The sequence below is a fragment of the Pelophylax lessonae genome, assembly GCF_965119305.1.
Source record: "Pelophylax lessonae genome assembly, chromosome: 5".
NCBI classification, from domain to species: Eukaryota; Metazoa; Chordata; class Amphibia; order Anura; family Ranidae; genus Pelophylax; species Pelophylax lessonae.
The window spans coordinates 171,876,177-171,890,589 of NC_138772.1; the positions used below are offsets into that span (position 1 = coordinate 171,876,177).

General features: G+C 39.7%; 1 protein-coding gene across 1 annotated transcript in view; it reads left to right on the forward strand.

Annotated features, from left to right (window-relative positions):
- The window catches only part of LOC309556062 (collagen alpha-4(VI) chain-like), a gene marked incomplete at its 5' end in the record, with an annotated part of 225,801 nt that overhangs the window by 114,009 nt on the left and 97,379 nt on the right, over window positions 1–14,413 (forward strand). The window contains 2 exons of the mRNA XM_082258374.1: window positions 30–65; window positions 12,027–12,089. Of these exons, the coding sequence (XP_082114500.1) occupies window positions 30–65; window positions 12,027–12,089 (99 nt within the window). The remainder of the gene's footprint in view (window positions 1–29; window positions 66–12,026; window positions 12,090–14,413) is intronic.

Consider the following 14,413-nt stretch of genomic DNA (forward strand, 5'->3'; position numbering starts at 1 on the left):
TATCACTAACCCAAACTATCCTTTTGTAGGGTCACCTGGGATTCCCTGGCTACCCTGGGCCTCAGGTATAAAATACACTCCATTTTACTGCTTGATATTTTATACATTTATTTTTTTTACCATATGTAAATACAGGTATGTATATGATCTGTTCATATTGTATTGCAATAGAGTTATTTTTATTAATTTTAGAGTTAGCTGGCTAGGTTTGGGAATAAACAAGACAATAAAATAACTATACCACAACATTTCTAGCAAATGTGCTAGATTTACTATATTGAAGCATGCATTTTGGCCAGAAAAAAGCATAAGGATTAATGACATTCATTATGCACCAGGGACCTATTTGTTTCTGCCAACATCAGTGTTATCATACCTCTAAGATGTGATTCTGTACTTCCAAGTGGCCTGCTCTATCCTTTCGTGTGCAGTGTGTCACAAGCAAATTGGAGCATTACCTTTTTTCCATGTCTGGTTGCATGAATAAGTGCGTGTGTTTTGGCATTTGCTTGCTTTGGCTTGGGATCCTGATGCTGGCCATGCACACATGCAACAGATGGCATTTTTTAACTCCTACTATTATGGTTGCCAGTGCTGTAATAGCAAGTCATACCCATGATGTTGGTTGTTAGAGACAGTTTGCCACTCTGAGTTTAGAATTTTAGTAAAATAAGTCAAAAGAGGTTGCTTGCAGCTTGAAGGCCACATCAAATCACTGGTAATCCTGATGACTTTAACATTTGGTTCCTCAGCGGTTTCTATCACATTTCTACCTCTCACACCAGAATCTAAGGTGCATCTTCTTAATCAATTTTCCCAGCATTGCAATTACTTTAAAGTCTTCTGCAATTACTATCATCTTTATTTCTCACTGTAGGCCAGAACCTTTTTAAATAAGCAAAGCAAAGTAGGTATAATACCCTCCCTTCTTCAAGGAGAACATCAAACCTGGGCATTCTACCTAATGGAGCAAGGTGACAAGGCCTTGACTAATGTCTTTATGTTTTTCAAGGCATTAGCTGAACTCTTTGAGGATCCCCAACGCTTGGCAATAGCTGATTTTCAACTACCAGCAAGGTTGGATGTAAATCAAGGAGTATACCTTTGATTTTCACAGCTCTAAAACGACCCCAAGAATCAGTTCCATGTCAGTCTCTCCAAACAACTGAAGAACGAGCTAGCCAGGGTCAAAATCCCTGATACCCTGAAAAAGCTAACAAAGCTGACCACTCAGAAAGATTATAGACTCAGGAAATGTAATTTGGAGAAGAAAGGGGCCTGCCATTTTACCTGGACTCCTGCTGACTGGTCTCCTGCAACAGGTGTCAGCTGTGGTATTTTCACCTTCATGCAATTGTACTCTCTGTCTCTGCACTGGGTCTCCCAGTTGTTTTTTTTTTGCAACTGTCCTGATGTTGTTCTCTTTAGCAAACTCTTGGATATAGTCCCTTATCATCCCTTCCAGCAGTTTAAATACTATTGACGTCGGGCTGACCGGCCTATAATTTCCTGGGATATGCATCTGCCCTTTTTTGAATATCGGTTAGCTTTCCTCCAGTCGCCTGGTACAGTTCCTGTCAAAATACTATCAGTAAAGATCAGGAACAGTGGTCTGGATATAACCTTACTGAGTTCTTTGAGTACTCTCAGATGTACGCCATTCGGGCCTGGTGATTTACTTATCAGCCTTTCCCTGATTTCACCCTCTGTTAGCCATAGCGGCAAGTCCAGTGAAGTACTGCTAACCCTACCATCATGGTCAGTGTACCCCTCCCTTTCTTGTGTAAAGACTGAGGAGAAGAAAGCATTAAGCACGGTTGCCTTCTCAGTGTCCTCTGTAACCATCCTCCCATCATCGTTAATTATGTGTGCAACATGCTCTGACCTTGTTTTTTTGCTGTTGATATATTTAAAGAATTTCTTAGGGTTCTTTTTACTATCCTCTGCTATTTGTCTCTTGAAGTTGATTTTAGCCTTTTTGATTTCGTATTTACATTTCTTATTTAATTCCTTGTATTGCTGGAAAGCCGATAATGTCCCCACCGATTTATATTTCTTGAAGGCCATTTTTATTCCCCTAATACGTTTTACTACATTATGGTTTAGCCAGCCTGGTTTGTCTTTGGCTCTTCTAAATGTATTTCCCATAGGAATGCACTGTGAGATACTTTAGTTTAATATGTTCGTAAAGCATTCCCATTTTTCCTCTGTGGTTAGTGTTCCTAGGGTTTGGGCCTAGTTTATTTCCTCTATCGTTGAGCACAGTTTGGAAAAGTTTGCCCTTCTGAAGGTTAGGGTTCTTATGTTCCCCTCTTGCCTTGCTATATTGTGATTTACGCTAAATGTGATCATCCTGTGATCGCTAGAACCCAAGTTGTCCTGGACTCCTACATCTGAGATTAGATCTGGGTCATTAGTAATTAATAGATCCAGCACTGCATTCTTTCTCGTAGGAGAATCCACCAACTGAGACATGTAGTTGTCCTGTAAGGTTTCCATGAAGAGAAGGGCCTTTAGTGAGTGGGCAGTCTCTTCCCAGTCAATGTCGGGATAATTAAAGTGCCCTAATATGATGACTGATCCCAGCTTTTCCGCATTACCCAACAGTGATGTAAATTTCAGCTCTACCTCCTCCCTTTGGTTGGGTGGCCAATAACAAACCCCCACAATTACTTTCCTCTTTACTTCTTCCTTATGGAGTTCTACCAACATGGATTCTAACTCCGTACTCATCCCTTCCATAATATCACTCCTCTATACCACCCTTACATTATTCTTGACATAGAGGCATACCCCTCCCCCTCTTTTTCCTTCCCTGTCCTTTCCGATATACAGAATACTCTTGGATATTGGAAAAAAAGTAAGGGTCCCGGGCAAAGGAAAATAAATAATAAATAATGGAATGAGTTGCTGCCGGCCCAGAATACTCCCCACCAAGGTAGGAAATCAAAGGATAGAAATGGGCTATGAGCTCTGGCGCTACTCTATGTATAGTGTATATATGTAGGTATGTGGGTAAGTGGAAAATGCAAATCCCTGAGTCCAGTTTTCAATGGTGAGAGATGCCTGATGTTGTGTGTTCAATGTGAAGATATATATATATATATATATATATATATATATATATATATATATATATATATATATATATATATATATATATATATATATATATATATATATATATATATATATATATATATATATATAAATAAATAAATAAATAAATAAATAAATATAATAAATAATTAACAGAATGGGTATAGTGAACAATTCACAATCAAATTAATACAAAGTCACATATATGAGCATGAAAGTGATAGGTGCAAATTGTGCATAAATAAATTAATAAATTATAGCGTGAATCAGTGCATAAGGTGAACTAAGGTGCTAGTCCAGAATACACTGAAATGTTGTTCCGTGGATATTCACAGTGTGATGGACAAGCTATATTAAGTGTGCAAAAGTGCTAAGTGTTCCACAAAAAACAATATCCAGTAGACAATACTAAAATAAACGTGATAAGTTAAATATATAAATTTATAGTTAAAGTGCTAAAAAGTCCTATATGCACATTAAAAATCCACATAAATATGCATATAAATAAATAGTCAAACTCACCCGAGGACAGCCCCCCTCCAGTACAGACCCCCTGTTACAGAAATTCCCCAGTACAGATCCCCCCAGTAAAGACATCCCTCACCACAGACCCCCCTAAGTACAGAACCTTAAGTACATACACCCCCAGTATAGACTCTCTTTAGTACAGAGAAGCCTTTCCGTGGCTCTGAACAGCTGCTGTCAGACAGGCAGAAGCTGCGCTGCACTGCCTATTATCCTATCATTAGAGCACTGATTTTGTCTGCCTGAAAGTGGCAGTTGCACAGTACAATGAAAAAAATGTTGGTCAGCTGGCTGGCACCCCCAGAGTGCCAGTACCTGGTGAAGATTGCACTGCACCACCCTAGGTATACCACTGCAGGTGAGACCTTGAAGAGGATGTGGACCATTCCCACTGTAGATTCAGCAAATTTCTTAAGTTATTAAAATACTTGCCATACCTGATAAAGAAGGATCCAATTTGACAAACATTTGGAAATCCTTTCCAAATCCTTACCAAAAGTAGGCATTCATGAATTTTAAAGATTTAAATGTCATTTGAATCAAAAATTTTTGCATGGAATCTATCAGGTATGTCATCTCTATGTAAATGTAAAAGGGGGAGGGGGGCGCTGATAAAATGAAGTGTATTAAATAATAGTGTGAATGCTCCAACCGTGCATACAAAGTAATAGAATGTGTTGTACACACTTCAAATAAATTGCTCAGGTGCTCTTGACTAAAACTATGACATACAAAATAATCACAATAAATAATCACATTAAATAATTATGTGCAGTGATAAACAAGTTTGAATGTGCAGTGCTTTCCCATGCATCAATGAACCATATGGTTTAGGTATCCTGGTATAGTGGGGTGACTGTGAATCTAAAGTGCTTGGTGTGCTCAATAGCAATTAAATCACAATGAAGAATCAATAAAAACCAGTAAAAAAAACAGTACAAGGCAAAATAGTTCAAAGTGAAGTGACAAGTGCAGTTTCTTATTATTTTTTGAAGAACTGATTATCAATGGAGGTGATAAAATGATCAACGCTAGTGACACTTGTGTCATTATATTTAAGCATATAGGTGACCTCAATGGTGGATTTATAACACAATCAGTGACTTTCTAGCTTGCAAGTGGTCACTCAGGTGACCTAACAGTCCATATAGTGATGATATAAAAAGTGGATAATAATTCTATCCAGGTGTTCCAGCGCGTGATCCTTTTGGGCTAGGTGACAATATTTAAATGCTCACCAGAGGTAGGTGGGTCACACAGACCCTGCGGGCTTTATATGTATAAGTATAAGTATGGCCACTCCTTCTCTTCTTTCCCTAATGGGTTTATATGGATCATACACTATTGAGCACACCAAGCACTTTAGATTCACAATCACCCCACTATACCAGGATACCTAAACCATATGGTTCATTGATGCATGGGAAAGCACTGCACATTCAAAATTGTTTATCACTGCACATAATTATTTAATGTGATTATTTATTGTGATTATTTTGTATGTCATAGTTTTAGTCAAGAGCACCTGAGCAATTTATTTGAAGTGTGTACAACACATTCTATTACTTTGTTTGCACGGTTGGAGCATTCACACTATTATTTAATACACTTAATTTTATCAGCGCCCCCACCCTTTTACATTTACAATTTTTAATTGTACAAACACTTTTAAAATCCAAGGGCAGCAGATAAACCGTCAGGAGTGTTTTAAAACCACCCTAAACCAAGCACCTTCACACCCCTTCTATTCGTTTACATGTCATCTCTATGTCATGAAGACTTTCTTGGATATGAGAATATCAAGGATGGATACTTGCATGCCCCCATTTTTCCATCGTATCAATGCTACCTCCCTTTTGCTGAGCACACAACACTACCAGTTTTAAGCTCTACCATTTGGTCTGTCTTCCACACCCTGAGTGTTCATCAAGCTATTGGCCTTGATATGCTCCCAGGGCATTCCAAATGACGAAGTGAGTTAACGGTCAGTGCACAGACTGATGACAATGGGATCAGGACAGTCCAAACCTTAGTTTCATCCTAGACAAAGCCCAAGTAAGAGTTTTTTTTATATGAAAAATGTATGACTTTCGGCTCATAGACCCTGACTCTACAGGTTTGCCTCTCTTGTATCACCAGTGCAGGTTCCACTGAAGGTGGAACAAAGGATACCAAGGGACAGAAGGAACACGAGTGCGGGCAGGTGTTTATAGGAGTGCTTGCAGCAGGAGATGCAGACCCTGGCAGGCTAGAAGAACATCAGATCAGGAATGGTAGCTGATCGAGCCTAAGTTAAAGGTGCACTCCACACAGGCTGCAGGTTCAAATGCAAGGCCTGTAATAGCTCCTAGCAGGCTTGAAACAGGAACCTGCTGTGATAAGCAGAGTTAATACAGATGACAGCCAGATAGGCACTTGAACCAGATGTGAGAGCAGAGTCGGGAACAGCAGCGTCGTCACAGGGATGGCCGAGGTCAACAGCAGGTGGTCAGTGAGGTACCGAGACGTAAAACAGAGATGTGATCAAGAACAGGAACTGGTGACAGAGCAGAAGCAGGATACAAGTTCAGGTCAAAGGGAAGCTGAGTCAGCGACAAGTGACAAGGGAACAAGCTGAGTAATAGCAGGACACAGAGAACAGCTGAAAAACCAGTAAGCACTGGAGCATGAGCAGGAGCCCCTTTAAATAGTCTGTCTGGTGTCAACACGCATTGAGTGCACACCCGTGCGCATTCCTGTGCCCATGTGCTTTCCTAGTCATCATTCTGCTGAGAATTCTACACACATGTTGTGCATTTCTATTGGCCATTCTTCGTGCATGCACATTTTTACTAGCCAAACTTGTGGTAGGCATTCTCTGTCACCGCATGAGATATCTGGACTTGTGGCACTGTAATTTGCTCAGTTCTACTTTAGTCCCCCTACAATGCAAATGTGGGAACAAATTGATTCATTCTCTAGATAAACTGACTAACCTGACACCAAAGATCAGGTTATCTCTGGCCTGGTTGCTCAGCAATCCAACTCTGGAATTGAGAAATTCTTTCCTCTCTTTCTTGGAAAATCTTAAAATTATACGAAAGGCTTAATTTTTAAATAACAAACATGGTATACTTACCTGCTTTGTGTAATGGTTTTGCACAGAGCAGCCTCGCTCCTCCTCTTCTTGGGTCCCCTAATGGCACTCTGGTCTACATTCACCTGCTGAGTGTCCCAATAGCAAGCCACTTGCTATGGGGGCACTTGTGCATGCTTGTTCCCAAGCCCCAGTCCCTGTGTCTGTAAGACACACAGACCAGGGCATTGCCCTGCCCCACCCTCACTGGCTGTGATTAATAGCAGCAGGAGCCAATGATGTCACTGAGCCAATGAGAAGGTAGAAAACCATGACAGCAGCCGCTCTCGTGCACATTGCTGGAGTGAGAGCGGGCTTAGGTAAGTATTAGGGGGTCTGCAGGGGCAAGTGCATACACTGCAGTGGCATACATCAATCATCAGGGAAGAACCAAAGGTCTTGCAGTGGCAAGAGACGTAGAAAACATTTTTTCCTGGGCAGATTACTACATCCACTGTTCAAATCCCAAGTATGCATAATAGGCAGGTGGACAAGCTTATCTGGCAGCACCTGGACCTGGGGGCAATGGCCCCTACACCCAGAAGTGTTTCAGGATCTCTGCTACAAGTTGGGGGACACAAAATGAGAACAATTTGGCTTCAAAGTTCAATAACAAACTGGACAGGTTTGTTTTGAAATGATATGGATAATGTGTATCAGGTGCGCTAACCAAATAACAAGTGAAAATCAAATATGTATCATTACATAGGTGATAAGGTCTATAATAGGACAATTAATTGTTTTGAAATGATCCTCTGGTGGAAGCATTGGATACTCTGGTGACTACATGGGATCAATACAGCCTGACCTATGTCTTTCCTCCTGTGAAACTTCTTCCTCACGCACTCCATAGGATTGACATCGAGGACATTCCAACAATCCTCATAGCTGTGAACTGGCCCAAATGGATGTGGTATTTTGCAGGGGCAGGCACCCAGAATGCTCATTCAGATTAACTGGATCTCCAATCCCATGGACCACCTTTTTTCACAGTTGCTGGCATTAATGGCATGACTGTTTAAGCTCAGGTCTTAAGAGACAAGGGTCTCTCTGATTCAATAATTCCCACACTGATAAATAGGGATGATCGAACGGTTCGGGTCCACCATCGGTTCGGCCCGAACATTGGGTATTCGAGGTTCGGCCGAATTTAGAACTTTTTGCCCAAAAAGTTCGGAATTTGGCAACCAGAACCGCCCAAAATGCAATGCTTCAGGAAATGGGCTTTAAAAGCCCGTGATTGGACCAGAACCATTAGCAAAAGCCAATTGAGGGGGCAGGAGAATGCTAGGAATGTGATTGGAGTGACTAGGGGGTCCCTAGACCAATCATTAGTGAATACGCCCCCCAGTATATAAGATCGTCCCCGCCATATTCCCAGCATTGTTATACTGGACATGGAAGAGAGTGGAAGCAGTTCTGTTAATTTTACTTTAAAAGTGTCATTTAGCTATTTTTAGTGTGAGGAAAGGGATATCTAGTGTAGTTAGAGTGCTCCTTTACACTTAAGTTAGCTTCAAAAATTTAGTTTCTGTAGGGAAAGTGTTAAGTGTCAGGGGACCGTAGTGTAGTGTAGGGTTAACTGGCAGTGACTGCTATGGCAGGGTGACAAAACCCTTCCATAGCAGGGTGACCGCTATAGAGAAATGATCATTTCTCTGAGTTGCTTCGGGACAGGATTATGGCTTCTCACCAGCAAGCATTTTTTATGCTGCAGGGGCTGCCACTGCCAGTGCTTTTTTGAGGACATGTTTGATGTCAGACATGACATCTGAACATGTGTATAGGGGGTATATATAGACATATATGTCTGAATATATACCCCTAGACATATATAAGTGTGATAGTAGCAGAAATAAATGCTTGCGCTAATGAAATCATTTACAGTAATATATTTCTGCTACTATCACACCTATATATGTCTAGGGGTATATATTCAGACATATATGCCTATATATACCCCCTATACACATGTTCAGATGTTTTGCCTGCCTCAAAAGAACCCCAAAAAATGCCAAAAAAACGCTAGCGTCAAAAATAAAAATGCCCAGGTTTGTTTTTGCTGGCATTTTTTGGGGGGTTTTGGAGGCAGGCAAAACATCTGAACTTGTGCACAGTACCACTATACACAAGTTCAGATGTTTTTTCTGACTGCAAAGAACCCAAAAAAATGCCTGCTTTGAAACCGGCAAGGTGTTACAGCAGCGAAGCCATATTCCTGTGCTCAAAGTTTTCTAATACAAACAATCCTTTTTTTTCTGGTTCTGGACATGCTACAGAGCTGAAACTTCACAGGTACACCTTTTAGACCCCTCAGACACAAAATCACACAAAAGTTCTTAAAAATTGTAATTTTTGATAAAAAAGCCAATTATTGAAAAATTAAAAAAAAAATTAAAAAAAAAAAGAGATTTTTTGATTTTTACTTTGGATTTAGTATCTGGGGGGTCTAAAAAGTGTACATGTGAAGTTTCAGCTCTGTAGCATGTCCAGAACCCCCCTAAAAATTTGCATTTTCTTATAATTTTTATTAGAATAGGAATACGGCTTCTCTACGGCGCTTTTTCTTGCATTTATCGGGCATTTTTGGAGGCAGGCATGACTTTTTTTGGATTTAGTGTCTGGGGGGTCTAAAAAGTGTACCTGTGAAGTTTCAGCTCTGTAGCATGTCCAGAACCAGAAAAAAGATCATTTTTCAGTAGAACAGGGATGTGGTTCGGGAGCCTCCTTTAACTTTAACACCTATATGATCTTTTTTTTCTGGTTCTGGACATGCTACAGAGCTGAAACTTCACAGGTACACCTTTTAGACCCCCCAGACACAAAATCACACAAAAAAGTTCTTAAAAATTGTCATTTTTGATAAAAAAGCCAATTATTGAAAAATTAAAAAAAAAAAAAAAAAAAGAGATTTTTTGATTTTTACTTTGGATTTCAGATCTGGGGGGTCTAAAAAAGTGTACATGTGAAGTTTCAGCTCTGTAGCATGTCCAGAACCATAAAAAAAAAAGATTGTTTGTATTAGAAAACTTTAAGCACAGGAATATGGCTTCTCTGCTGTAACACCTTGCCGGTTTAATAGAAGGCATTTTTTTGGGTTCTTTGCAGTCAGGAAAAACATCTGAACTTGTGTATAGTGGTACTGTGCACAAGTTCTGATGTTTTGCCTGCCTCCAAAACCCCCCAAAAAATGCCAGCAAAAGCACACCTGGGCATTTTTTTTTTTTTGACGCTAGCGTTTTTTTTGGCATTTTTTGGGGTTCTTTTGAGGCAGGCAAAACATCTGAACTTGTGTATAGTGGTATATATACACACATACATATATTTATATACACACCTAGACATATATAGGTGTGATAGTAGCAGAAATATATGCTTGCGCTAATGAAATCATTTACAATAATATATTTCTGCTACTATCACACTTATATATGTCTAGGTGTGTATATAAATATATGTATGTGTGTATATATACCACTATACACAAGTTCAGATGTTTTGCCTGCCTCAAAAGAACCCCAAAAAATGCCCAAAAAAACGCTAGCGTCAAAAAAAAAAATGCCCAGGTGTGTTTTTGCTGGCATTTTTTGGGGGGTTTTGGAGGCAGGCAAAACATCAGAACTTGTGCACAGTACCACTATACACAAGTTCAGATGTTTTGCCTGCCTCAAAAGAACCCCAAAAAATGCCAAAAAAAACGCTAGCGTCAAAAAAAAAAATGCCCAGGTGTGTTTTTGCTGGCATTTTTTGGGGGGTTTTGGAGGCAGGCAAAACATCAGAACTTGTGCACAGTACCACTATACACAAGTTCAGATGTTTTTCCTGACTGCAAAGAACCCCAAAAAATGCCTTCTATTAAACCGGCAAGGTGTTTTTTTTTATTTTTTTTTTATTTTTCAATAATTGGCTTTTTTATCAAAAATGACAATTTTTAAGAACTTTTTTTTGTGTGATTTTGTGTCTGGGGGGTCTAAAAGGTGTACCTGTGAAGTTTCAGCTCTGTAGCATGTCCAGAACCAGAAAAAAAGATCATATAGGTGTTAAAGTTAAACCCTAGGCACTTTTTAGGGGCATTTATTGGATTTTGGGGCTTCAAAATAGTGTTTTTTGATTACCGAAGTTCGGGTCCCATTGATTTCAATGGGGTTCTGAAATCCGGGCCGAACTTTCGGGAAGTTCGGATGTTCTGGCCGAACCGAACTTTTCAAAAGTTCGATCATCCTTACTGATAAATGCTAAGAAAGCTACCTCCTGCAGAGTATACCATTACATATATAAGACTTTCTTCACCTTGTGTGATTTCACTCCAGGAAATACTCTAATGGGAAGAATCTGAACCTTTCTGCAATCAGGCCTAGATCAGCATTTGGTTCTGAGTACCGTCAAGTAGCAAATCTTGACCCTTGTAATCCTATTTTGAAGACTGCTTTCCACCCATTTGTTGGCAATGACTTTTGTACAGGATGTCTCCCACGTAGCTCCTGCGAGTCAGTTGAATTTAAATACGGTCCTCACAGCTATTTATAAACTGCTTTATAGATCCTTTTAGGATATTTTCCTTTGCACTCTCACCCACAAGGTTGCTTTCCGTGATGCTGTCACCACTGCTAGGCATGTGTCTGAACAGGCTTGTCCTGTAAAGAGCCCTCTCTGGTCTTACACAAGGATAAGGTGGTGTTGAGGTGAGGCCTAGAGCCTCCTCTTTTCCTAAGGTGGTTTCAGCCGTTACCTCAACCTGGATGTTTTTCCATCTCCCTGTCCGGTTCTATTACAAATCAAAATTTTCATTAAATAATTAACCTAATAGTGTTTTGTTACTGCTGCCCACCTATAGGTCAGACTGCTTTTGGATGTTCAATTTGTCCCAAAATACCTGAATTCTGTGCCCTTTAATAAAAAAGAAAGAAAATAGGATTTTTGTACTTACCATAAAATCCATTTCTTGGCGTTTATTAGGGGACACAGGTCCCACTCTTCTGTGTTTAAGATCTACTCCTAATACTGTTTTTCTACAAAACATAAGCATGTTGGGAATGGAAGGGGTTATACCACCCTGGTCCATGTTTTTTCTGTTTGTCAGTGCCCACTTCTTCCTGTAGGCAATAGTAGAACCAAATTGTCTCAGAATAACTGCATGCTATGTCTCCTAATGTACGGTAAGTACAGTACAAAACTCCTGGTTTTTATGATCCATTTAAAAATATGATTCATTTTGTTAAAGCAATTTTTGGCAAAAGTCTGATAAAACCCAATGAATGATTACTAACAACCTATTATTTTTTAAAAGGGAGACGATGGTGATCCTGGCAGTCTTGGAGATCAAGGTCCTAAAGGAGGCAGGGGTAGGAGGGTGAGAATTCTGTCTTTTATAAGAACATATTTGCTTGCTGCAAAACACGAACAACAAACATATATGCAATTATTTTTTAGGTTAAGATTACCTTTGCCAAAATGTTTTATATTTTTTTATCTTTACTGTGTGTACCTTGTGATAAATGGCACTTTGCAGTTAAAATTCCCAAAATACATATTTTCTACATTACTGTGCCATTCACAAAAAAAAAAAGGACTGAGTAATTTTAGAATGGTAAATAATTGAAAAGTGTGTTAGTTTATACAAACAGTGCTAAACTGAGTTCCAGAAGAGCCAAAATACATTTTCTAAAAGAGGTAACACGAACTGTTCAGCTACTATCAAAAAATGGTGTGCTAACCTTAAAAAGTAGCAAATCTAATTCTTAGGAAACAGAAGAAAGACCAAGGGGGTGCATGTATATTAACTTAGAGTAGATAAATAACCATGAGTAAATGTTTGGAAAATACTACATCAGGAGTGCCTGAAAGTAAGATCTAGTGACAATAAACTCAATTCACAAAGTTTTAATGCCAGGGTAAGACACACTTTTTTTACATTTAATTGAACTTATCTGAAAATAAATTGTCACCTTGCAAATAAATATACACAAACATAATAATAAAAATATTAGCCCCTGACATTATTCTGTGTTATCCAAAAAAGGAAGGCATGATCTGAAAACAGCTTGAAGAGTTGGCCAAACAAGTAGTACTGGAATGTCTTCAATAAACACTTTATTGCACCCCCCCCCCCCCTTGTACAATGGAATATTGTTTAGGGGCTAAAAATAAATAACTGAGTGTTTTCTTCACACTTGTTGGGATGAGACAAAACCCATGCCCAGTTTTTAAGCATCAGTTTTCACCAGAAACTCTTTCTGAAATTCTGAGGCTACACTGACTGTCTCCTGGTACAAAGTTTTATTCAATTGGCAAGAATACTGCCTCACATTCTCAGTGTATGCCAGAGGAGGTTTGTCCCTTAGTGAGATCTATAAAGGTGGTAGCTGAGCTGGCAAAGTTGGGAATAAACCTCCTATATTAAATCCCACATTTCCGAGGAAACATCATACCAGTTTTTTTTTTTCTTTGTGAGTGGACGAGGGTATTTTTGATTATTTTCCACTTCATAAAGCTGGGCTTTGAAGATGCCTCTGCCTACCACTTATCCCAAACAGAGTCAGTCCTAAGTCCATTTGTGGTTTATTCAGGTTTTCTCAGGTTTAACTAAAAACCTTGCCTAGCATTGGGCATCCCAAATTAGTTGGCTTTTTATAGATTACTTTCCCATTTCCAGTCAAAGGTGACACTGTCATCTAGGTAGGGCCTTAATACTTCTATGTGACCTTATTGGGTCTCAGGCCTTTGTCTATGGCCCTCTGAACATTGGCCAGGACCCTGTGCAACCCAAATTGCATTCTAGTAAATTGAAACAACCACTCCAACACATCAAATGCAATTTTTTTCTTTAGCCTCTTTGGAGAGTGCAATTTGCCAGTAACCCTTAGTTAAATGCGATGATGCTCCAGGATGGTCCCAATACTTGAATTGATTGGTCCACGTGAGGCATTGAATATTCATCAATCATAGAGACTTCATTTAATTTTCAAAAATGATTAAAGCCCCAGTTTGATAAAATTAAAAACATAAATATCAGCACATGGAACATACATCATATTGTCAAAAGTATTGGGACGCCTGCCTTTACACACACATGAACTTTAATGGCATCCCAGTAGGGTTCAATATTGAGTTGGCCCACCCTTTGCAGCTATAACAGCTTCAACTCTTCTTGGTAGGCAGTCCACAAGGTTTAGGAGTGGGTCTACATTTGACCATTCTTCCAGAAGCACATTTGTGATGTCAGGCACTGATGTTGGACAAAAAGGCTTGGCTCACAGTCTGTGCTTCAATTCATTCCAAAGCTGTTCCATTGGGTTGAGGGCAGGACTCTGTGCAAGCCAGTGAAGTTCCTCCACCCCAAACTCTCTTATTCATGTCTGTATGGTCCTTGCTTTGTGCATCCGTCCAGATTATTTAGTGGAGGGGGGAATACGATGTGGGGTTGTTTTTCAGGGGTTGGGCTTGGCCCCTTAGTACCAGTAAAGGGAACTCTTAAGGCGTCAGAATACCAAGGCATTTTATGCAATTTCATGCTCCCAAATCTGTGGGAACAGTTTGGGGATGGGCCCTTTCTGTTCCAACATGACTGCGCAGAAAATTTGAAGCCGTTATAGCTGCTAAGGGTGAGTCAACTCAATATTGAACCCTACAGACTAGGACTGGGATGTCAATAAGGTTCATGTGTGTGTAAAGGCA